This window comes from Thermobia domestica, chromosome 15 (genome assembly GCF_964235325.1).
Source record: "Thermobia domestica chromosome 15, izTheDome1.hap1.1, whole genome shotgun sequence".
Lineage (NCBI taxonomy): Eukaryota > Metazoa > Arthropoda > Insecta > Zygentoma > Lepismatidae > Thermobia > Thermobia domestica.
Genome location: NC_137468.1, coordinates 25,318,609 through 25,345,770, shown reverse-complemented (window position 1 = coordinate 25,345,770; position 27,162 = coordinate 25,318,609). Strand labels below are relative to the sequence as shown.

Sequence of the window (27,162 nt, the reverse complement as noted above, 5' to 3'; positions counted from 1 at the left end):
AAGGCTCCACTGTAAGCCAGGAGGAACAGGAACCCTTAGCTCGACTGAAAACTAAGGTTTTGGTTTTGGGTGAGGTACTTCCTTGGTTTCATTACAAGCGAAGGAAGCGGATTTGACCAGTCGAAACTGATGACCGTTTATGGAATATATCGGTTATATAGGCGCGGTAGCGTTGCTGTTCTCACGTTGTTATGTGACCAGTGATGTCGCTGTCATGTTCGGCGTCTGCAGCTATAGTACTCCGCAGTAAGATGCAAGTGGTTGCAGTTGGTAAATACAAGCACTGGGATATATATATATATATACAGTACGTTCCACGAAAAATACTAAGGCCCGTCTCCTGGAAAAACCAAGGTAGATAGAAACATGAACCTTTTCTAACCTTCCAGGCACATAAAGGACAACATTATGCTAATAAGAAGAACCCCTCATGAGGGGGGCCCAAAGGGGTTACGTGGGGTAACTTCAAAATTTTAAGGGGCGACCGTAGCTCAGTGGTAGAGCCTTCACCTCTGGTGCGTGGGGTCCCGGGTTCAAACCACGCATCCGCCAAGTGAACTTTGTAGTGGATAAACACCGTGTGCGGTGTTTCCTCGGGGTTCTCCCGTTTCCTCCCACTTTCTTCATTCCACCATTTCATTCATTTCTCATAATCATCATTGTCTTCTTTAGCCTAGCCGGCATACTCGTGGGACGTAAAACTCAGATTTCATTTTCATTTTTCCAAAATTTTAAATAGCAACCCCTATCATGTGGTACCTCGTTTAAAAGATAATTGCGTGTAGAGAACAGTTCTGGAAACTGCATGTCTCTAGTGTGACCCTAGCCAACATTGCGGCCATCCGTAATGTACGGTCGAAGAAACATTGCATGCTGTAAACAGAGAGAAACATGGTTCCGTTTGGAACATACCACATTAGTGCAGAAGATGTTCGAAGTGTGCACCGCCCACCTCCTGGCAGTAATGTAAACGTTTGGGTGAACTCCTCCTGAACATGGCTAATAGTCATTATTGATATGGAATGACAGGCATCAACTATGCGTTGATGCAACTCCGCAATGCTGTTGGACTGTGTGCGGAACAGCACATCAGTCTTCAAATAGCCCCAGAGAGAAAAAAAGTAGGGTGGAGCGAACGTGCTGACCATTCAATGGTGCCACGACGACCAATACCCATCGCGGAAACACACTATCTAAATAGTCACGCATAAGGCAGTGAAAATTGGCAGGACAGCCGTCATGCTGAAAAACAGGCGGGATCTCTAAATTCTTGCGGATTCTCTTCCACTGCCTCCACAATCAATGGTAAAATCAAGTCTTGCAGCATCGCCAGGTACTTCTTCCCTGTTAATATTCCATCGGTGAAGAGAGGCCCGATTATGTGATTACCAAAGATATCCGCTTAGACGTTCAGCGACTATGGGTTTTGCGTGTTGCCTTCATGAAATACATGAGGATTTGTGTCACACCAGTATCGGCAGTTACGCCTGTTGACCTTGCCATTTCAAGTAAAACGTACACTCATCGCTGAAACACACGTTTGTCAGCACATTGGTCCTACGCGCCAATGCCTCACACATGTGCACACAAAACTCGATTCGCATATCGGGATCATATTCACTTAACTCCTAAACCATACGTAGTTTGTATGGATGGGATGTATGTTTTTTCAAGATTCTGTGAATCGTTGTGCGTGACACATCGCACGTTTGAGCCACCGTTGTTATGGACTGTTGCGGATGCACAGTTCGCTCCGCCAACACTTGTATGTGTTTCGAGGTTTTGGGGCATTGGTCACACTGCCTGTCGTAAAGAATTTGAGTAATAAATGGCGTACAGAAGAAACACTAATCGAGTTGCGCACGTTTTGTTCATTAACCGTGCTGTTGCACTGTACGAACAATTCGTAGCACCAAAGAATAACACAATTTTAATTCTCTGTTCAAGAGGCCATATTATGTGTGCAATGTAGGAGGGTCAACACACCAGCACAAACACATGTGTACGGCCTTCAGACCTACTGCTCCGGGTTGTAATGTGGCGCACTGTTGGCGGGAAAACCACATCTTATAGTACCTCATGGAGGATTCTCCTTATCATTATAATGTTGTCTTTTTTTTATGTCCGTTGAAACGAATTATGATCGTGATAGCAAGTTTGTTACTGCTGCGATATGTTTTGTCTATTTCAAATTTTTACATGAATCTAGAATATCCTGAAATAAGCAAAATATGTGTCGGAAATAACAAAACTTACTATTCCCAACATGATTTATTAATAGATGGAAACAGAAAAGGCATTAAAAATCTCATATTAAATTCACATATATACCTCCTACGTTTTTCCGTAGACACTTATAGTTTCCAGACAACATGTCAAATTTAAGGGATGGCGGTAGAGCGCTTACTTTTCGAGCGAGGGATCTTCGATTTGATAACAATGCATGTGAGTTTATTTCAGACAACATTGTGTCTGTGGGTTTTCTCGTGGTTCCCCCATATTGTTATTCCACCAGTTGCTTCGTAATAATACGTATACTTTCATCAGTCATTCGTTTCCTTTGACCTAAAGGATGTAAGCGTAGGAAGTTAAACATAAAATTAAATTTAATTTTTAGAAGGCCAAATGTTACGATTAAACCTATACTGTGCTGTATCTTCTTTTCTAAACTACTTTAGACACAAGTTAAATGTATACATAAATACGCAAAATACACCCATCGTCCATCGAATGTTCATGTTTTAAATGTACTAATATTGAACAACTCATTTTGCTACATATGTAACTTTTATCCCATAGCAATTTCAAAGCTGGGTTCTCTTTTATTAAGCTTACTGTAATTAAAAATCATACTGAGATATAAATCGTGTATTATAATGTTATTGAAGTTTTATATGCTTCAAAGTTATTCCGCGCAGGAACAGAGTTTTTACATGTGAGCAGTCGAAATATGAGTAGACATAACGATGGGGAGAATATTCATTTGTATCTAGTCTTCCACTCATTATCTCTGTTCGTTGAACAATGAAATAATAATAATAATAATAATAATAATAGAAAAGAAAAGAAATATTCTTTTCTTTCTGTTCTCTACCAATATTATTATTATCTTATGTATATCAATGAATCTGTGATATTCTTCCAATTAAAGTTGTCTGAAATGCTGATACTGTTCCCCACAGATTTGGTAACTGAAGACTACAGGGAAAAAAGGAATGCAAGTCAGCTTTTTATAACTTTACACAATTGTCCTGGTTTCCACTGACGTACCTCCTTCTTTCCCTGTAGGCGAAATCTTTTAACATTAAATTTCTTAGTGACTAACCTTCGTCTTTAATAGACTGTGGGATTTAGTACATGTAAACTGTACCTTTCAATTTAAACAATTCTGCTGTTAACTTATTTTCGACCGTTTCTTGACCTACCTCCTTTTTTCCCCTGTGGTCTTCAACTAATAATCCTTCAGATTTCGTTGAAATGTCTAGGGATTTTTAAGTTCAAATATCTTTACAGTAAAGACAAGTGAGGTCTTTTAGGCTGAGAATTAATATTTTATTTACAACTTAAATTCCTCCGTATTAGGTTATGGGATTTCGGACTAGTACTAATCGAGAACTTAAGTTAGTTCTCGTCTAGGTAATAAATTGCTTACCTTCACCCATTTTTGATGGAGAAGGCAAGGAGACAGGTTCCGCTTATTTGTCCTGTACTTCCTCTTAACAATCTTCGCTTTAATTTCTGGGGCCCTGTGGATATATGGAAGCCAGCGTTCTCCCTTCTCTGACTCCGCATTCCTTCCTTGTAAGACGCTCCTTTGACCTCGGAAACAATCTGGCTTAACACTGTTTGACTCAGAGGGTTTCATCATCAGGAAACTAACTAGAATCAAGGATAAGTTAGTTATTAGGATTAGGTAAAATAGCATACTCTCTTGGCCTAGTTTATCAAAACATCTTGCACTCAAGGCTAAAGGATCATGGATAAAATCGTAACTCTCTCAAATTTCCTTTCATGGAAACTGCAGCGTGAAAATTCTAAATAGCCAATAAACCCACATCTAATCATGCAGACGGCCTATATGTAAGAATTGAATCCAATCGCAGCTGGATTCAAAAATCTTTCTTCTCTAAGAATAGATTCAAATAGCCTGGGTACAGCCCGAGTTCTCTCAGTTCCTGGCCGATCCTAGAAGCAGACCACTAACTGCTTTTCTAAACAGTAACTATATCCATTTGTCCTCAGAATAGACGTAGGATCTATAATGCTAAAATTTTCCTCTTATTTCCTAACACCTATCAAAGGATGTTTTCTAACTTATGGTTAGAGCTCTCTCTGCTCTTACGGGAAACTGAACATGCGTCCAAAGACGTTCCAGGAATATGCTAAGGAAGCACTCTTGTACCTAACTTCTCTAAAGTCATTGGTTACAAGAAACTGCCTGTTTCCCTAACCAAAGAGGCGACCAACTTCCTTCATCGGTCTCCCTCAACAGACAACGAAGCTTCCAAGACCTCTTTTTTATTTACTCTCGGACCTGCAAAAAAGAAATTAATAAATAAAAATAAAAATAAAATAAAATTAAAAAATCCTCTGTGCAGCAACTCTCAAAAAATACAGCAAGTTGAGAAGTGGAAAAACACGAATAGGGGACAAACTACAAAAGAATAGAAATTCCATTCCTAACCTCTATGCAGACCTAGAAAAAAACCTTAAAAATGAACAGTGAATAAAGCTGGAATCTAGAGCTAACGCAAAAGAGAAAATATATATTAAATGCTATTGTTAGAAATCCTCTAATTTATATACAAGATATTACATTTAATATATAATTTAAATTTCGTAAAACTAGAATAAATGTATAAATAACATACCGTAAATTATACATGTATCGTGCCCGGTTTTGAAAATATAGATGAAACAAATTTTCACACAGTTATATATATTTATACTAAATTAATTTGACCACTCACCTTTTCAGTTACCAATATGAGGGAAGATACCTTGCATGCAACCGTTCATTTCTCTTGTACTAACAAAATTACTGTAGACCTTCAGTAAGTTAAGTGATACAGAGGTGAACCAAAAAATATTCAGCCTTCCTCTCGTGTTTATGTTAAAACCACTGGTTTCCAGTGTTGCTTTTATGTTAATATGTTCTGAAAAAGGATGTGTTAGGCTGTGTGGTAGACAGTAAACGAAGAAGGGCAATTGATGATATTAAAAAAGGATAATTCTTAGGTAAAACAGATTTGCAGAGAACGTTAATGTATGGAACTTCAACTGAACTTCCTCGCGGCAAATGGATGCAGGAAATTTAGGACAATTACACTGTTCTAAGTGGTTTGGAGTTCGGTGCTTTTTAAGTGGTCTTGTAACGCCGGTTAATGATGTAATTTAATACATTTTATGAATCCCGCGTATCGCGTGACTATTAGTGTTGTTATGATTGATAGTCACACCTTAACAACTTAGGTACGAGACCTAAACCGTGCTAGCTTGAAACTTGAATATGAAATTATAAAAAGAATATGGGGGAAAATTGAGGTTGGTGATGTAATTTTTGCAGTGGTTATCTATTGAACGTAGATTGATCTCCTCTGGGCTTCAATAAAATCTAAATCCTGGTTACTATGAAAGTTTCTTATAAATCTTGTCAAATTGTTAAACAGTGCCTTTGGCATCTTAACCTTTCTGACAGCTAAATATGTGTGTGCAACAACGTTGTCAACAGGGACGTCATTTAGGGGGGCAGGAGGGGGAAATTGCCCACTCCCCCAAGAGTTTCAGGAATACATATACTTTAATCGATTGTCTACTAATATACTAGTACAAAACATGAAAATCTTGTGTCGGTGGTGCTCTTGTCCCCCTCAAGCGAAGTCTGAAATGACGCCCCTGATTGTCAATTCATTTATTCGCTAACCTCAAGCACTGTGCTTAAAATTAAAAAGAAGAAGAACAAAAGAAAAAGCGCTAGAACATACTTAGGGTTCTAGGGTGAAGGTTGCGAGATCGGTCGGGTAGTTCAACAGTTATGAAGTCACAAATATAGTCACTTTAATTTATATGTAATGATGTGGAGTTTATGTAATATATATATATATATTTAGGTACAACTTTCAAAATGTAAGACATATTTACCATTTGTGATCCTGTATCTGAAATGTTTATTTAAAAATAACAAGACAGTTCCTAATTTCAAAATAGTTTTAGGTTAAGAAAAGAAGAGCAAACTATAAACTTAAGAAAAAAAACAAGCAAGTTCTGTCCTAGAAATCAAGGATGTAAACGTGAAAGGAAGGGCCTATATAAATTTTCAAAAGAGGTATTGGAAGGGTTTTTTCAAAGGAGATTTACGGCAGATTGGCATTTACTGTACGCTAGGCCAAGATACTTCTATTCGGCGCATGAAAACCACAGAAACGTAACTCCATTTTCGTAGGTTTACAGACGAGAGAACAAATATATTATTTTCTGAGAAAGATGTGTTTTTTAATAAGATGGTAATTGATCTGCATTACAACAGATGATCGACAAGGAGAACAGATGGCGTTACGTTCCAATTACACGAAGTGGGGCTTTCAAAATTATGTCCAGACATGAAGAACACAAAAACCGCACTTTTGGAGTTACGTTCCTCTAGTTCTCATGCGACGAATTGTAAGTTTACCTATTATTGTCAGTAATACCTAACCTACCAGAGAAGAAACTCACATCGAAACAGATTGGCAGGTATTCTGCTAATTATCGTTTTGAAATTATAAAATAGATTATATTGTAATTTGTTTCATGATAAAGGTTATGTACAATTGATTTTCAATAGCTTAATAAATTTCATCTTGGTGATGGAAGTCATACATTTTCTTAAACAGCTCCTCTGAATTTGTATGAGAATTAAGAGAAGTAAAAGTAGTTAATGTACAATATAGTTTCATATTTTGGGACACTCTATACTTCCTTGGAATTTATCTCCTTTTTACTTTTAAACAATGACTACATACACTCTAACAAAAGTAATAGTCAGTTATCAAAAAATAATATTTCTAAGAGGGTTAAATTCTAAGATATTTTAAGAGGGACGAAACATACCTATATATATATATATACAGAGTGTTGATTAATTCGTGTGTCAATTTCATTTGTTCACTGTGCAAAAGTGGTATGAGGTAAAGCCGTGAAATTTGGTGTAACTTTACACGAAGGACATAAGTTTTCTTTCGTCATAGAAGCATGTCACTTGTACTGAAGATTGAAGAGATATAGGGTCAAAGATCAAATTTCGATTTTTTTCCTTGTGGGATTCCAATGTTAAATTCTGAAAAAGCCTGAAAAAACGTAAATCGAAGTGATAACAAAGAAAAAGCTGTATGGTATGATTCTATGTCGCAAGCCAACCAAATATGCGTCAATTAAGTGTCATGTTCAGAGGTCACTGTCGGATCAAGATCACAGGTCACCTTGAGAACTCATTTGACATGATGAGGTACGGACATTGCGTTGTTTTCAGTGTATTCAAGTGGGTTCTCAAGATGACCTGTGACCTTGATCTGACCGTGACCTCTGACCTTGACACTTGATTGACGTATATTTGGTCGGCTTGCGACATAGGATCATACCATACAGCTTTTTCTTTGTTATCACTTCGATTTAAGCTTTTTCAGGCTCTTTCAGAATTTAACATTGGAATCCCATAAGGAAAAAATCGAAATTTGATCTTTGACCCTATATCTCTTCAATCTTCAGTACAAGTGACATGCTTCTATGGCGAAACAAAACTTATGTCCTTCGTCTAAAGTTACACCAAATTCCACGGCTTTACCTCGTACCACATTTGCACAGTGAACAAATGGAATTGACACACGAATTAATCAACACTCTGTATATATGTATATATATATATGACGAAATAAGTACGATTTAGTCGAAAAATGTGGATGAATAGTCAAATTTTTTTAAAACTTTTTGTTAGGTCTTTAAATTAGCTAACATCACTATAATCACAATTTAAGATTACAAAGGATTGTACTACTCAATTTGTATTGTTGCACATATTAATTGTGTAATCTTTTCTGCAATGATAGTAAGACCAATTACGGTTTTCTTTCTTCCCAATAGATGTTGTGCATTTGTGTGTGATATCACTGCCGAAACATGGAATGCTCCATTCCCAGAGAATAGTCTTGATGTTGCTGTACTAATTTTTGTATTGTCAGCTATTCATCCTGAGAGGTAATTTACTTCTTGTTGTTTCAATAACCTGTAAGAAAATAGCAAGTAAATATGATGAAACAAAAACATTTTCTTCTTGGCAAAACATAGGAATCTAATATTTGTGAAGAAGAAAACCAGGCTTATGCTTCAAAAACATTAAGAGCTAGTTTTATCTAGTATTAGAAATATATTTGAATATGTTAGGCTTATTTATTATTATTTTATAAGATTTAATTAACATTTATCTATCATGTGTCCTGGGAATTTTAAAGGGATTGTTATATTCCTACTATGATTTCGGCAAATAGCCCTGTTTTTACATTTTATTCAACTTAGTTTATATATCAGCAATAAGTTATTGAAATGTTGGTTATCACTACACCACATACACTAACTCACAAGTTAGCTGTTTTACTGTCTCATGGCACTTGAGTAATTTTCTAGTTTTCAACAGCTAATTCATTTGTAATGTTTCTGTAAGTGATCTTGACATGTAATGTTGCCACGTTCATTGTGTGTTTACTGAGGGTCAAATTTTATTGTGTGTTACCTATAAGTTAAAACGTACAAGCGATTTTTTTTTTTTTTTTTTTTTTTTTTTTTTTTTTTTTTTTTAAAGCGTGTAGTACATTTTAATACAAAATCGAGATGATATACAAGCGATGTGGTATTTTCTTGGAACTGTCCCAGCGTAACTTCTTTCCCCGTACGGTACTGTTATCATTTGTCAAAGATGACCGGAGTGTTTTGGACATTCGTGCCATATGAACAGTAAAATTTTATTCATTTTCTGTAAAGGACAGATATCCACAGTATGGGGCAAGTGTTGAGCAGTGCGAAGTGTGCAGTGCTGGGGAAAGAAGTGTAAAAATGTACGAGAAAATGTTCAGGGCAATGAGCGATCGGGGCAACCTTGTTCCTCGCTGACACCGGACAACATTACGCGTATTGACGAAATGGTGAAAGCGGATTGACCTGTTCATGTGTAGGACATTGCCATGGAGCTTGATATTTCTTATTTTGGTGCAAGCGGTCCCGGGTTCGATTCCCGGTGGGGAAACTCAGTGGAAATAATAGAAAAGCTTTTTCAGGCTAGCCATTCTTAATGAGGCTTATCCTATTCATGTCAGGCAAATGCCGGGATGGTACCCAACATATAGGCTCCAGGCCGCTTCCTTCCTTCCCTTTTCTCAGATAGTGTGATTACCGAGTGACGTTATCCCTCTTACGTAACGAGCTAGTATGGTCATAGATGCCGAAAGCCCAGAAATCTAATTCCTAAATCCTAAATCCTTGACATGTCGTATGATAGTGTTTATGATATTGCGTATGATTCATTAGGATACCACAAAGTGTCATGTCGGTAGGTTCTTAAGCTTCTGAATGATGTCAACAAGAGCAAGCGAATAATCATGTCACTGAACCATTCACATCGTTACATTGAAGAGGGCGACAGTTTCCTAGACCTCGTTGTCACTGGTGACGAAACGTGGATACTGCATTTCATTCCCAAGTCAAAATAGTAAAGCATGATGTTGGAACATCTTTATCAACTGGTAAACTGATGTTCACAGTATTTTGGGACAGTCGGGGACCGCTTCTACTGAAGTTGTTGGCAACCATCAACGCAGAACGCTACTGTCGAACATTCTTCCATCACTTTTTACTTAGCGGTCATCGAGAAACTTGTGGTATGGTGGGACAAGCGCGTCAACAGATGCGGTGAACATGCGGAAAATAGACAAAGATTTTTAGAATATTATGTATATCTTGTTTGTCGTTTGTAATTTGACAATATACGTGTAGGCTTAAAGATTTTTCGATTTTTCTCGTATATAGCAGAATATAGACTGTTATGCCCGTGATGAATAAATACATAAGGTTTTCAGGATACATGCCAGCAATCTTGACATAGCTCTTACCTCAAGAAGTACCATGTCGCTCTAGTGGTGGTGTTTGATTGGGTCATCAGCATCGTGAACAGTAATCGTAATTTCCATTATAGAAGACATTACTGGAGGTTGAGCATTGGTATTCTCTTCCAATGCTCATTCTAAGCTTTCCACAGGCCACAAATAATTCCGGCTCAGTGATAATTTCTATATAAAAGGAACAAAGTGTCAGATTACTACAGAAAGGAGTTTAAAAAAAAAAATACATATATACGTTGTATATTTGTTTCCTTCAATTAAAAGCAGGACATTTGATATTTTGATAGGATTTCCCAAAGTATAAAGAGAGATACTGTCATAAACGTGCAAAGAAGCTTTTCAGTGCTCCAGATCCATCACATTAGTTGAGGTCCTCCGTGGCTTAGCGGTTAGCGTACGCGCCTTTGGTGTGGGGGACCCAGGTTCGATTCTCATGTGGTTCGGATTCCACGTTAATCAGTAGCTCCACGTCTCATATAGCCCCGCTGCTGAACGGGACGTTAAACTCAACTCAACAACAACAACCATCACATTAGTTGGATCTCAAATTTCTAAGAGGTCAGGATTTTTCGCCAAACTTTTTCAATTGTGAATTTTGCTGATCTCTGCAGACCACCTTTTGCAGCTTGAAGTGTGTTCCATTATTCCTGCTAGGAAACGCAATGTATCTCGAACATCATTATGCAGTAGACCAACATTTTGTAACCATGATCTTCCTGCATTTTCTCAATAGTGTCTTCTTCAGCAATAACTTTCTCAACATTGTTCACAAACTCTACCTCTGACGAATCAAGTTCTCCAAGCAAGTCCTTTATTTTGTCAAAATTTTCACAATAGAATACTACAACATACATCTAACTGCCCCACCTTGTGACAACTGGATCTGGAGGCAGTGATAATCCCCTTGTCTTCTTATACACTTACATGCGGTAAGAACACTTAAGTAAAACTTTTCCCACTTCAGCAACGAAACGATTAACTTTCAGTATTTCGATTGCATAAATTCACATACACGGCATGCTTTTACATGTAACATGACATTTTATGTCATGACATATTTTAAACAAAATCAGTGCATTAGGTAATACACGGACGCAATAAATCAACGTTGATACTGATGGGGAACGAGAAACAACTGAGACCCACATCGGTATAATATGTGGAGATAACGAATGAAAACTTTAAAAAAAATTGGTGAGAATTTCTTGATTGGTTAGAGAAGATTATTTTTGGTGGATAAAAATTTCGAATTTTGAATCTGAAAAGTCATGTGATAACTTGAAACAACCCCTCACCATATTCTACGTTTTGGTGGAACATCAGAAAGCCAAGCCATGTATTGCCATAATATTGAGTAGAGAAAATGGACCTACCAAAAATGCGTCTTGCTTTATTTAGACCCTAACATAGTTTCGATAGAAATTTCCACCTTTCTTGGTCCACAACAACAAAAAAAAAAAAAAAAAAAAAAAAAAAAAAAAAATCTTATTGCTGAATTTTCTTACTTGCCAAATTTGTTTGTTAACATCGTTATTTCAGTTTGTTGATTAAGAACACAAACTTCCATGTATCAGTTATGTACTTTAATATATTATACATTGGTTTACATATACTTTTGTATTCGGTTGTAGTTCTTTTGTTCATGAGCTGTGACTCACCGGAACATGAACTGTGTGATGGGCTAACATAAATCCCCACATTGTGTAAAAGCAAGCAGGAACGTGGTACGGTATGTCTGGCAGAGGACTTGTGAGACCATTCAGCTTTGAAGAAAAAGTGACAGGTAAAAGCTACCGTTCCTTGCTGCATGAAAGGACCGTGCATAAGTCCATTACTATCGATACATGCTAACATTTATGGATGAAACATTGTCTGGGATACGTCGACGACAAAGTGTCAAATACCAACCCAGATATACCGATTTAACATCGTTAGATTTTCGCTTGTAGAGAACTCTTGAAAACAGCGTGTATCTACAGTACACCGAACATTAGATTCTCTCTGCTTCCTCTACAACATTGTAGAGTATGTATGACTATCAGTAATAATCGTTTTGAACATTATAAGTTGAAGATATATGAAACCAAAAGAAGACTGTCTTTTCTTTATAAGTCCTATTATTAACGTTCAAACAGTGTAAATTGTTAACCTCCTTAAAACAACAAATTCTTTATTCAAGAAAAAATCTTTATACTTGCGTTCTCCAAGAAATATTTATTCTTAATCTGTGCCCAATGCACTCTTTAATTATCACAAGTAATCTATACAATTCTACTGCTAAACACATTGTCTATAGTCAATATCTTCCTTATAACTCATATCTTATATTCAACTTGAAACATCCATCATAATTCTGTATCTTATTTGCACATACTATTTCTCTAACTACGTACAGGACATTCTCGTATTTGTGAGCACTTTCATTTCGAACATAAATAATATTGTGAAATACTTTATGTAAATTATCCACCTATAGAACTTGCTGTGTTGTTCATATCAAATTGATTTCGGTATGTTGACTAGCTAAACAATTCGACATCTGCGTAATTTTCATTTCTTGGATAACACTATTAGAATATCCTTTACTTCTGTTGTTTCAGAAGCTTAAAGTTCGGTAGCGAGGGAAGAAGGGACGAAAGTAACATACAAAATCCACGAGGCAAGTTAGTGCTAGTTATTGGCTTTAATGTCCATATTGGTATATAATAAGAAAAGCGGCCCCTGTCCTTAATTTAGGTTTTCTCTCTAATTCTCTACAGTTACAAACATACTTTACCTAACAGTCCAATCCAGTCCAAGCTTATAGAACAATGGATTGTTTTTGTCTTCTTTTTATGTATTCAAAGCCTTCTCGTACTTCGAAATATTTAACAGCAGATTATTGATAAATTCTGCAATATTCTTAGCGTTTAGCGGGAATAAAAATGTCAAAAGATGATACATGTTCCAATCAGTACATGTCATCAAGTTGACAAAATTTTCATGCGTAGTTTTCGATTTTTTTTTTTTTTTTTCAAATTCCACAGTGGCGGCTAATGTTAGTGTTACAGCGTTGCGCAACGACCAAAGCATTTCAAGAAAAAAATTATTATTATCAATAGTAGTAAAGAACAGAAAAAATACTTTTTAATACTCGCATATATACACTTTAAATAACATATTTTTACTTCTGTAACTGTCTGTTCCGTTAATCCGTTTTAAAAAGCGTAAAATAATCCGTCACAGAGTCTCTAATTTATATTGTGTTGCAGCGAGCACACAACGACCAGATTCCTTCAGCGCGGCAATTGGAGCAAATGTTAAGTCTCCTTTCCCCTATCTCAGAAGTTAAAGGGACTGGTCGTTGCAGTGCTTCTGCAACACAGCACGGTTTCCAGTGAACGAGAAGGTTTTTCGCGCTAAATAAGATTTCTGAATTTTATTTCACTAGCAATTAACAAATGGAATGTGTTTTTATGCATTCATATTTTTAAATTATAGGACCATACTGAAGCAAATCGATATAATGACAATTAAAAAAAGTGATTGCAGAATTACAAAATAAGAAAGAAAATATCTAGTAGAGGAGAAAACAAATGAAAGTAGATCCGCATTTACAAGTTAATTCTTAGCTTATATTGATAATGCAGGCTTCTTCTACAGTAATTTGTGAATCAAATATTAATAAGTCAGTATGTAGAATCGCTCCCCCCCCCCTGTGAATAGTATTTTAGTATAAACATATTTCTTTTATAAAATAAGTATAAAATATACTCTTGATAATTTCCACATAAAACTGTATGATGGGGAACGCCACATTGAATTTGGGACTAGTTAGCAATGCTCAGAGGCGTAGCCACGAGGGAGGTCCACCGGGTCCGGCCCTCCCAAAAATTGCGAAACTTGACTAACTGTTGTAGACCTTCTTAACGAACTATACTTGTTTAACAGAGAAACGATTGATGTAGGCTATTTTTTTTTTTATTTTATGCCTCATCATGTACTCTTCTTTTCTTATAAAAATAATCGTTCTATCATTTTTTCTAAAAATATTGATGACAGTAAGTAAGAATTACTTATCGTCTTTTCGGGTGCAGTATAAGACAGGTTCCATATTATGTAGACGTATTGGACCTCTCTCAAATACTTTGAACTCCTCTCAATTAACATTTCTGGGTGTAGAACAGGCAGTGCTGTTTGTTTTGATGTTCTTTGAATTTTGGCTTCTGTTACATGCTGATCCTTCATCTGGCGGGTTTCGAGGTTTCCTTTCCAGAACATATCACATTAGTAAGCGTTGTTTCGCCTCATATGGAAGTATATTGTGTTCATCATGCATTGCGTAACAACCAAGACGGATGATTTGGAATGTAGTTTTTTTTCTTTTACTCACATGTATGTGTGTTGATGTATGAATATGTGACATTCGGAATTCATATACCATTACCTCTTTTGTATCAGCTGTTTTGGTTTGTATTTATTAGGTTTAATTTTATTGTGTGTACTTTAATTCTGTAAATAACCCACAAATTCTGAATGAATTGTATACCATGACTTCTGTAAATAACTTACAAAAAACATTAACCAGCTTTCGACTGAGGAAAAATTTGCAATTAAGGCTTAAACAAACAAGCAAAGGGTAATTCAGGAGAGTGTTTGAAAAAAATCCAGTTTAAATTTACAGAATATATTATGGCAGTAGTGTTGTTTGCACCAGATACATTTCCTCAATTTATTTTAAATTTTCCTGGATAAATTGTGAATAAAGTGTGTTCAATGTACATTTTTTTATAACACTAATCTCTGTTACGAACTCTCTTCAGTCAACGCTGAAGAGGAATTCGGATCACTGTCAGGGACTGAGTTTGCTAGAATGAGTTGAGTTGAATTGATTTTGAGTTTATCGTCCCGTTCAGCAGCGAGGCTATATGAGACGTGGACCTACTGATTAACGTGGAATCCGAACCACATAAGCTCCCGCCGGGAATCGAACTCGGGCCTCCCACGCCATAGGCGCGTACGCAGTTTGCTAGAATGAATCGTTCGCAATAATCTAGAAAAAATATTTAGTGAATCTACAAAGCTTCTGAAATTAATATTAACTGTACCTATGGCGTCAGCAAAAGACGAAAAGTTTTTTTCCACATGAGAAAGAATTGACATTTTCAAGGAATTGAATGTCCCAAGAAAGGTTATCACCATTGGTTATGCTTTCCATCGAAAAAGACCTGACAATAAAAATACCAGAGTTCAACCAGCATGTATTAGACAGATTTGCTCCAATCAAAGAGGAGAGGATAATGAACTTACTAATTAATTAAGGTGATTAATCGGATAAAATGTTCTGCATTTTTTATTTTTTAAAAACAGAATTTTATTTAATTTAACATGTCACATAGCATTTGCATCTAAAGTTATGCTGATTAGTCAATGAGTCAACTTTATATCTTCTGTCTCTTATCGTTCGTACTGCAACACCCGAAACCACAATCCATCGGCCGCCACTGAAACCCCACCTCCTCCAATCAAATCTCTCGTTTGATATTCACCTAAATCGAATTGTAAATGAGGATTACAGAAATCTCGAATTTGTAATGAGACTTGAAAGTAAAGTCAAGAACACTAATGTTCTTAAAATTCGATATGGTGCATATGTACGTACCAAACTGGAATACGCGTCCACAATATGGAATCCTAATGTACAAAAATATCCACACCAATTAGAAGCAATTCAATAAAAATTTGTTCGCTATTTAATATATAAAGACACGGGGATCTATCCTCGATACGAAAAATATCTTGAACTCTTACCAAGCTATTCAATGAAGCAAGAAGAGCTAATTTTCTTCTGTGTTTTCTGCATAAACTTATACATAATGGGATAGATTCGCCAATATTATTGGCCGAAATGACCCTTCATGTTTCGAACCCGAAAATGCGCTCGCGGCTACAAACATTTCATGAACCACCCCATCGTACGAATGCATTAAGTATATCGCCTATTAGGAGAATGTGCACAATATATAATAGTGTGCAAATAAAGTGCTCTACAATAGATATATTTGATGTACATATAAAAATACTTTGACTACATAGTTTAGCATGTAGAACAAATATTGTGTAATGTAATAATTTATGCTACTGAACACTGTCAATGGGTATACACCTGTTGTGTTCAATATACAATAAATAAATAACCATGCCACCTAATACTGAAGATTTTCATTAGGATAGTAGCAAGATGATAGTACATAGTATGATTAATGAAATATAATTCAATATTATGATTAACTCTTAAATTTAAATTTTTGTGTTACTGTAATAATGTCTGAAAATGAAACATATATGAGTCAATAGATCTTTAGTAAGATAAGCAAAATAAAATACGTAAGAGTAAATTCTCACGTGTGGTTTTCGCGACGTTTTATAGCCCCAAAAGAAGTGTCATTCGTTGCCAATAATAATTGATACTTTTTATTTTGCTGGTACAGATTCTTTATTTATTTAGTAGTGTATATGTAAAGGTTAAGTAGAAAATTGTATTTTATTTTTGTGTGCCGTCTCCTAAACATGCTTCTAACAGTGACAAAGATGCTCCTATCTGTGACAAACATACTACTAATAGCAATGTTCGAAGTGGGAAAAAAAAAAGCAGAGGTGGTATGTTTTATTTCTGTTTTGACTCTACATACCGGCCATCTAAATGTTGAAATACAGTAAGGGTATGTTGCCTAAAATATTGCATTTCTATTTATATAATGACTGAAAACCATTGGAGAGTTTCTCTGTAGTTACGGGAGGGAGGGACATGGAGAAACTTGATCCCCGCCAGCAACTCTGAAAAAAATAAAAAAAATATTTCCTTATGTTGCATTATAGAGAATTATTCACGAAAATGATCAAAACTCGAGTTTTTATAGGTCTATTAACAATTTCCTGCGGGAAAACTGCCGGAGCCTCCACTCGTCTGAGGGATATTTCAAACCCCCGGAAAATCCGTCCATGCTCAAAACACGACATTTATATGTATTAAGGCAAGAAGACACACACACTTCAATAAGAAAGAAACAATTCAATATGGCATATCAAAATATACACTAGATGAACTTCTTTGAAGTAGGAAAAAGATAACGAAAATGTCAGTGTTGTCAATTTAGATTTTTTTTTTTTTTTTTTTTTTTTACATAAGAAATAAAATCTTTTTACATGCAAAACTATTCGTCAATTACTATGTATAAAAATAGATTTGTTAAAGGTATTTAGCATCTACTTTCCAGTAACGGTACGTCTTGACTACTGAAAAACCAGAGGCGGTATGCCTTGATCACGAAAAAACCAGAGGCGGTATGGCATACCACCACATACCGTCTCACTTCGACCACTGCCTAACAGACATGTTTGTACATGCTGCTAACAGTGACAAAGGTACTCCTATCAATGACAAACATACTCCTAACAGTTATGTAATACACCTAGCAGTGACATACGCATTCCTAATAGTGACATATACTACTTGTAAGAAGTTACTCATTATGTAATAGCTATACGTAATAATCAAGTATAATAGTTTGTATTTCAAAATATACAGCTTAGTTTCTGTATGTAGACTGCGTTTCAAGGTAATCACTGGTATTCAACTAACTACACATAAATAGAATAAAACAAGTATCGTGTTTCCATCAACTATCGTGATATGCTATATAACTATCGCGTTTGGTTCCGGGTTTTATACTTTGTGGAGACATAACACTTTCCATGTTAATCCATCATCATGAGACGATTGGGGAACTAACTAACTCTATGGCTATGGAACCCGGAGATTCAATGTCGCGTTCACAAAAGCTCTCCACTGACTTCTATCCTTAGCTAACTGCATCCAGTTTCTACTCTGTATTCCAATCTCTGCGAGATCCATCTTAATATTGTCCTCCCATCTGCGCCTAGGTCTTCCTAATGGTCGTTTTCCGATTGGTCTTCCAGTCAAGACTTTGAAAGCGTCTCTACTTTCTTCCATTCTAGCTACATGACCCGCCCATCTAAGCCTCCTAGACTTGACGACCCTAACAATGTTGGGTAAACCATATAAATTATGTAGTTCCTCGTTATGAACTTTCCGCCATTCCCCATTCCCGTTCCTCTTGGATCCGAATATTCGTCTCAGAATCTTGTTCTCAAATACTTTCAGTCCATGTTCTTCCCTCAGAGTAAGTGACCATGTTTCGCAGCCATACAGAACTACAGGCATGATTATCGTTTTGTATATTTTAAGTTTCAAATTCCTCGACAGAATTCGCGACGACAAGAGATTTTGAACCGAATAGTAACACGAATTCCCTGCTTTTAGTCGACATTTAATTTCTCCGTGAATATGATTTTCCTCTGTTAATATTGATCCTAGATATTTGAAAGTATCCACTTTATCAAAAGTATTATTTAGTATTTTAACGCATCCATAATTTGCTGTATTCCGGTCCCGACGTACTTCCATGTATTTAGTTTTCTCTGCATTTACTTCTAAACCCATGTCCCTGCAAGCGTTTAATAAGATCTCTGCATTTCTTTCTATTGTTCTCCTATCATCTCCTATTAAATTTACATCATCAGCATATGCCATAACCTGGTGAATACCGTTCAACTGTAAGCCCTGGTTGCTATCTTTGGTTTTCCTTATAGCGTATTCCAGAACAAAGTTGAATAATAATGGCGACAACGCATCTCCTTGTTTCAGGCCATTTTCGACGTGAAAGCTCGTGGACAAAAAATTTCCTACCCGGACTTTACTTTGGGATTCATTTAAACATATCTTAATTAATCTAATTAGCTTTCTCGGTATTCCAAGTTCTGCAAGAACGTTGTATAATGTTTCTCTCCTAACCGAGTCGTACGCCTTTCTAAAATCAATAAATAGTTGATGTACCGGGGTATTGTATTCCCACTTTTTTTCGAGTATTTGGCGAATGGTAAATATTTGGTCGATAGTTGATCGATTTCGTCTAAATCCGCACTGATAATCTCCAATAATTAAATCTGCGTATGGGGTCAGTCTTGCTAACAGAATATTTGAAAGGATTTTATAGAATGTTGACAGAAGAGAAATGCCTCGATAATTATTACAGTCAGTTTCGTCGCCTTTCTTGTGGATTGGAACAATGATTGATTCTTTCCACTCTTGTGGCAATTCTTCCTTGTTCCAGATAAGGAGAATGAGTTTGTGTATCTTGTTACACAATTTTTCGCCTCCAGCTAAAATTAACTCAGCCGGAATTTCATCGACACCCGAAGATTTGTGTTTCTTTAATTTCTTTATAGCGGTTTCTACTTCTATTCGGTTGGGTTCTGGAATATACGGTTCTGCGGTGTGTATCTCCTTTTCTCTACGAACACTAGTTTTTGGTTGCGTGTTAAGCAAATCGTCAAAGAAATCTTTCCATCTATTTAAGATGCTATCCGTGTCAGTGAGAACTGTACCGTCAGATTTCTTTAATATATAAGCACGAGGTTGATAGCCTTTCTTAAATTCGTTGATTCCCTTATACATGTCCCGGATGTTTTTATTTTTACTATTATCTTCAAGTTCCTTAATTTTAGCTTTCAGAAAACCGCGTTTCTTTATTCTAAAAGTTTTGGAAGTTTTCCGCCTGATATTTGCGAAATTTTGTGTAGTCATTTCATTCGGATTTTCTAGCCAGCGTAATTTTGCCTGTTTTCTCTTCTCTGCTAGTTTTATGCATTCCTGGTCGAACCATGGTTTGTTCCTACGTATTTCCGCGTGTCCCAATTTTTCTTTTGCTGAAATTTTAATGCTATCTCTAATTTCAATCCAGGTATCCTCAACACTAGTGCACTCCGAATCTTCTAAAGCCGAAAATCTATTCGAAACTTCAATCTGGTATTCCTCTCTTACCTGGCTCTCTTCTAATTTCTTTAAATTGAATCTCTCCGTTTTCGGACAATGAATATTACCTTTATTCAACGATAACCTCTCTCGTATTGTCGCTGCTACCAGGTAGTGGTCAGTGTCACAGTCAGCCCCCCTAAACGACCGGACATCAATTATGCTAGATTGCCTTCTTGTATCTACTAAAACGTGGTCAATTTGATTATGTGTTTTTCCGTCTGGTGATGTCCAAGTGTATTTATGAACGTCGCGATGTGGGAATTTTGTACTCTTCACGATTAGGTTTTTGGATGTTGCAAAGTTCACAAGTCTAACACCGTTGTCATTACTTTCCTTATGCAGACTTTCGTTCCCTATAATCGGTTTGAAAATATCCTCTCGTCCTACCTTCGCATTGAAATCCCCTAATAGAATTTTCATATGGTATCGCGGGAGTTGGTCAAATATCCGTTCCACTTCTTCAAACTGTCTTTTATATCGTCATCCTTATCTTCCGTTGGGGCATGTACATTTAAAACAATAATATCACACCACCGTCCCTTAAGAGTAATAAAAGAAAGTCTGTCAGTAACAAATTCAACCCGTTTAATTGCTGGTAATATACGTTTATGAGCGAAAAACCCTGTTCCTAACTAGTGATTTTTATTTCCTTCCCCGTAAAAGAAAGTAAAATTTCCGGAATTCTCAGATCCATTTCCTTCCCACCTAACTTCCTGAACTCCTACTACGTCCATCCTGTATTTCTCTAACTCACTCGTTACGGATTTTAACGCGCCTGCCCTATAAAGACTCCTAATATTCCATGTTCCAAATCTCATGTCCATTTTCTTTTGCTGAGGTCGTGCCAAATTATCAGTCCTTGTCCGAGGCTTTTGTGAATTGGGGAACTACTTGAATTAATATGTAGCGAATTTCAGTCTTAAAAAACAGAAATAAGTACAATAATTTCAATCAAAGTTGATGTGCTGACCGCACATCACCCAGCCAAACACTCATGTAGCTCGTCATATCCCTTATTGATTGTAAAATCAGGAAATTTTATTATTATCATTATTTAACCAATTAATATGAAATAAAGTGAATTGCAGGTCTCATTTCATTTCAGAATGTTACATTGTGTCAGGAAGCTATTTACGTACTTGAAACCAGGTGGTTTACTGCTATTTCGAGATTACGGGCGATATGATATGGCACAGCTGAGGTTCAAGAAAGGCCGATGTTTATCGGATAATTTTTATGTACGAGGAGATGGAACTAAAGTGTATTTTTTCACAGAAGGTAGGATTTTGTACAATATCCGTTATCTACTTAATATAGTATCTATTATAGACTTAGTAATTATTTCTATATGTAGATGGTTCAATTGTTTCTGCAGAGATAAGATGAGAGTCTACGTAATAAGAAAAGGGTTAATCTGTTTTACTTCGCTAGGAGATCCTTTGTTTCAAAGTTAACCTATGAAGATACTGGTAGTAGAGACTACATTGGACAAATATTTCATAATTGTATTAGACAGATTTGTACCTAATCAAAGTAAAAGACTGCCGTTTCTGTTTTATTTAGGTTTTCATTTAATTTCGGCAAAATTACACTTGAAAAATCTCATGAAACGTTCGTAAAATTTTCGCGTTTCAAAGGGTTTTGCTGTAGTATTCAACTTTTTCGAATATTGGGAAAGTATAGAAAAAAATATGCTACACAATGTAAACAGCATTCTTAGAAGCAGTTATAACCACTACCATGCATTCAGACCAACTGCCAATGTGTAGTAAATTTATTGCTGTACTATACTTTATACAAGCGTTTAAATCTTTGCTGTTTTTACAAAACGTTCTGTCTGCATTAAACTTTCTGACGTACTACTGCTGGTTTTCGAGATTATTTTGTGATTTATGGTGATTTATCATCAAGGAATTAATATTATTTGTAATACACATATTTTACAAATTATTACTATGTTTTTGTAACAAGTACACTCAGAATTACTTCTATAAAAGTTGACAACATATAATCAATACGAACCTTGACATGAACACGATATGAATGCTTAGATCTTTTGTAACCACTGTGAATAATTTTGTTAGAAAAAAAAAAAAAAAAAAAGAATAAATCAGGGCAACCACAGTCCCTTCAGCAATAGTATTTATGTTTTTGTGTATGTCCTTCACTCAATTTCACTATCAGAATCTTCGGAAGTAACACAGACGTTGTTGGTATCACTGTTCTCGGTACCTCTCAGCACATCTTCATAGAATTTTGTGGCGTTCTCTGGAACATCAATGTATTGCATCAGCTTTTTAATGTCTGCACTTTTCTTGTTGCTGACGTGGTTTATGTGCTGCTTGATAATAGCTTCATCCAAAGCCTTAAATCATTTCTTCCTTGGATTCAGTACTTCAACCTCTGTTATCGGTCCTGAAAGTGTCACAATACCTGTCTTGTTTGCTTTGTTCTAATGTATAACTCGAGTGTTCAAAAGTTTGAATGGTAGTCTTGTTTTGAAAACCGAATTCGATTTCTCCTTCAGATCATACACATTCCAATTCTGTCCTAATATTGTCACAGTTCCATAACTGCTTATCATGTCATAATATCCACATGAGGAAAGATTTTTTTCTTTCTGTTTATAAATATATATATATATAATATAAAATTTCCAAATTACCAAACACATTATCTGGAAGTATAAAACTGTGCCCTCAAATGTGGAAATAGTGCTGAACGGTAGAACATATTCTAGATCTTTTCAATTATCGTGCTACGGTTTCCATCAATATGCTATTTTTATTCTGAGCCACGAAAGAATCGGAAAATAGTCGAAGAACCAAGTTTGTCTGTATCTCCTTCACTAACTTCCTTTCAATCTCCTAAGGCTGAAGCTACTTCATTACCACCTCGAGATGATTGAGTTTTCAACCAAGTGTAGAAAGATACCTCTGACTTATCTATAGGTGTCTTATTTCTCATTGTACAGAGATTATAAAGCCACGCCTATCTTGAATAGAATGCTTCATTAATGAATAACTTCGGGTAGGCTGATTTTGCTGCATATCAAAAATTACATCTATCTGTGACTCGGCACTTCCTTTCATTATTTGGAAAAAAATATTTGCTTTTAATTTGTGCACTCTGTATTTTATCACCACTTTTCTCTTAGCTTCGGAATCATTGGAACATCTTTTACCTATAAGTAACAGTGCTTTACATGTAGAACAGGTATCTGAATAAATATTCCCAAAGCCAAGATTGAATTTACTGTAAAATAATCTCTTGAATTTTGAAAGTGAACACCTCTCACGACCTTTTTTGTTTGTTTGTTCCTTACAAAAACGCTTAAACATAGCATTGATATTGGGAGGACCTTTAGCATTTTGTTCGGCGATAGTGAACTTGTCTGCACTTGTATCTTTTAATGTGTCTTATTAGGTCTTCTGTAATCTGTTCTTGTTCTTTCGTTTGTCGAGACCCACCACGATTCTTTGTAAGGGAACGTGAAGATAAGAAGCGTGTCGCGATAAGACCAAGCCTGATTCGAGACACACCCGTTATGTCTTAAAAATATTTCGTACACACACGAACAATACTGCGTTGTTTTCTTACGTAATATTTACAGATATTGTCTTTGGACACTTGGCTGCATTGGAATCAACAATAGTTCTCTTCGGCTGATGAATCTCCATGTATTTTAATAAAAATGCATCTTTCTGAATTTTACTTTTGTTCAGGTAGAGAAGCTTCATGAATTCGTCCATATCTTGATAAGAAAGTTCAGAGACAAAACATCGATTTTGCTTCCGCCTTGTCATATATTCTTCGGATAAGTGATCACAGGTGACATTCAGATCTTTCAGATTTTCTTCTGTATATCTGCTGCCTTTCTTTCTTCTTCTTTTCCTACCCATTCTACTCTTTCGTCCTAGTTGTGCTTTCATTTGTGCTGTGGGAACTACTACATAGCACTTGTGATGCAGTACAGTGACCTCTAAACAATGAAAGAATAAAAACAGTATGCCAAAAGTAGATTGCACAAACTAACTTTATATTGTTGCTTACGACACCTACAAGAAAAACGTTATAACTACAAAAATATCTTACTTAATTTAACAAAACAGATTATTTTATGTAGAAAGCAAGTTTTGGTAAAACAGTTGCGTGATGTAAAGGGCTTCTCACTGGTTAGCCCCAATGTAGAGGGCTCTCTCATGCTCAAATTTGGATTACTGTGGTTGAGTAGTCACCTAAAGTCACCACAATCAAGGTATTCTTAATTTTCTTGCACACGAGAGTTGGTGGAGGAAATATTGACACCTGTATTCTACTTAAAAGCTATTGTATAACTTGTTTAAACAATTAATAAAAAAACTATACGATTTGGTAAGAAGTTCGACACAAGATAAGTCAAAATGAATTTTCGAGGTAACTAATTTTAATCTCCTTCTTTTACAGAAATCAATATTCTCCTCCTATGTGAGTTCCGAGTTTATAGTCGCCTTACCATTTTGACGACTTTCCCTGGTTATGGCCTTTATATTATATTAATATATATATGTAAATTACGATATGTACATTTTAAGATGCAAATCACATTGGTGAGACTGGCCGCTTACAGTGGTAGGAAGCTGGTTTCGTAAAAACGCTTCGATTTTTGCGTTCTAGGAAACTAGAAAAATAGATTTTGTTCAAACAAACCACATCACCATGTAGCCATCTTTATTATGTAGGAAAATCGATTAAAAAAAAAAATGTATTTCAATTTTTCTGTAGAAAGCCAGTTTTGAAAAAACGGTCTTCTATATATGTATATGATGAATTTTGTTCATACTCATGAAGTAGTGCAATATTTATGATTATAAAGACAAAATAAAATTGAATTGAATTGAATGTCTTGCTTGCAACAAATATATTCATTGCATTATGTATGAAAGATAATGTCAGTCAAATGCCACCATTCTCAGTTGGCACGATGCTATTCTTCTTGTGAGATTTTGAGTGGATGTTTTCAATAATTACAACTTCGTCTCGACAATAATATGCCGAAATCCGTTTTACAGCTCGCATATAGTGATAAGCGTTGACTTGATTTTTCGTAACTCAAAGGAATAATGCATAAAACAACAAAACTGAGCAACTACAGACCGAGCACATAATGCAGTGATAACTTACTGTGATTGAAATTCAGGAAAGTTAATTAACCGTAAAAAGTAAGAAATACACTTCACTTATCTCTCGAAATAACTGCTGTCGTTACCAATATTCTCAATAACTGAAAAATTAATAAATTAATAAAATTAGGGAGAATCGTAGAGCATTCACCTGTGATGTATTTTTTTGTGTTTGTATACATACATACCCGGTCATGTAATTTTGTGAAAGGCACCTTGTCCGTGAGTTTTCTTGATACTCTCCAGTTTCCTCCCGCATTTTCATTCCACAGTGCCTTCATAATTCATTTTTCATTAATCATCCGTTTTCATTAGCCCACAGGGCCTAAGAATTTCATCTTCAACTGGAAAACTGATCTTTTTATCACCATCATATCTAGACTTTATGCCAACTAGAAATGTAATTCTTCAATCTGTATCGCAATGATGATATCTACTATCTGCCAAGACCATAAAACCCTTGGCTTATTGCCTTTAAAACTTCCTGAGAAGCCATTATCATATGTGAATTATTTCAAAAATCTCCGGGAAATACTAGTATCGTACCAACAGAGCCACGGATGGCTTATTTGGCCGATGTTATGTTCTGCACATAAAACACTATATAACCAGAAATGAATTGAATCAGAGGTTCTAAGCGATGCAGTTATCCTTTTCCTTTTTTGCTGCACACTTTTTGTTTTGTTTAATCTTCTTCAGTTGTTATATGTGAAGAAACGGAGTGTTCTTATGTATTTTTAACGTAAAATTAGTGAAATTTTAGTGTGTAAGGTAATATACTGAAAGAATTATAATTTTTTTCAGATGAAGTGCGTCAGCTATTTACCGCAGCTGGTTTCGAAGAGCTTCTCAACATGTCCGATCGTCGTTTGCAAGTCAACAGAGGGAAATTGCTTACTATGTATCGAGTGTGGATTCAGGCAAAGTACAGGAAACCTTTATCATGATACTTCTTATACTGTAGGTCAGTTTTTATATTAAATGTTTTGTACAGAAAAACGGAAATATATTGAATTTTTGCTTTTTAGAAAAAAAAATGAATTTATTTATTTTTCAAAACCTTGTTCTTTCGAATCTCGGTGCTAAAACTGTGTTCTAATATATACACTTTTCTTTCTTTAGTCGTGGATATTGTAGGATGCATATTTAGTATTTAAAAGACAAAGAATATTTACCGTACATACTTATTTAACACGTTGTTTCAAGGCATCTCTGGCCTCTTCTTTAGTGGGACTTCATCGGCTAAGCTGCTAAATGTGTGACATGCTGATGGGAATTTCTCATAACTCGAGTAAAATATCTTTTCGAATGAAAATCAATACAACTTCATTCCGATTCCAATGCCCCAGCTACACTGGAATACCCTTCTTGTGAGATCAGCGAACTCAGGCAGTGCCGGGTCTGGTTGAAGGAAAGATGTGTGGCCAGTCGTACTCACCAGATTATGTTGGCGTTGTGCGTTGGCTAAGCATCATGAGGACAATTCGGGTACTACTTCCAAGAAAGCGGTAGCCAACTCCAGTGTAGAAAACTAGCATTAGCGGCGAGGAGAGCCGATATGCTGACAACACTCAACCCCAAAAGCATGAGTGCCACAAGCCGGCTGGTAGGCGTTGGCCCCACAAAAGCTGCTGCGCCAGGAAAAAGAATATTATTTCATGTTTCTCTTTGAAAAACCGTTACAAGGATGAAAAGCGTTTCATATATATTTTCAGATAGTACTGAAAATATGTTCGAACTATGCTTGGTAATTATGAAGTGTATAAATTGTAGGATATTCTGTCTCAAACGAGATACCAAATGTAAAATATGTTGGACATTTTTAAAGTAGAAGTGAAAATCATAGCATTAACACACACATAGTTAGTTCAAATAACATTTCTTTGAAAATGAGGCTAAAGAAGCCTTGAAACAGTATGACTTAGAATATATCATAAGGATGTAAGGTAAAAAAAAAAAAAAAAAAAAGTTTTTTTTTCTT

The 27,162-nt window shown here is 35.8% G+C and overlaps 1 protein-coding gene across 1 annotated transcript in view; it reads left to right on the top strand.

Moving 5' to 3' along the window:
- Positions 1–26,213, top strand: part of Mettl2 (methyltransferase-like protein) — a 50,394-nt gene extending 24,181 nt beyond the window's left edge. The window contains exons 4-6 of the mRNA XM_081741451.1: positions 8,116–8,229; positions 21,125–21,297; positions 25,986–26,213. Coding sequence (XP_081597577.1) covers positions 8,116–8,229; positions 21,125–21,297; positions 25,986–26,128 — 430 coding nt within the window. The 3' untranslated portion in view covers positions 26,129–26,213. The remainder of the gene's footprint in view (positions 1–8,115; positions 8,230–21,124; positions 21,298–25,985) is intronic.
- The last annotated feature ends 949 nt before the right edge of the window (positions 26,214–27,162 follow it).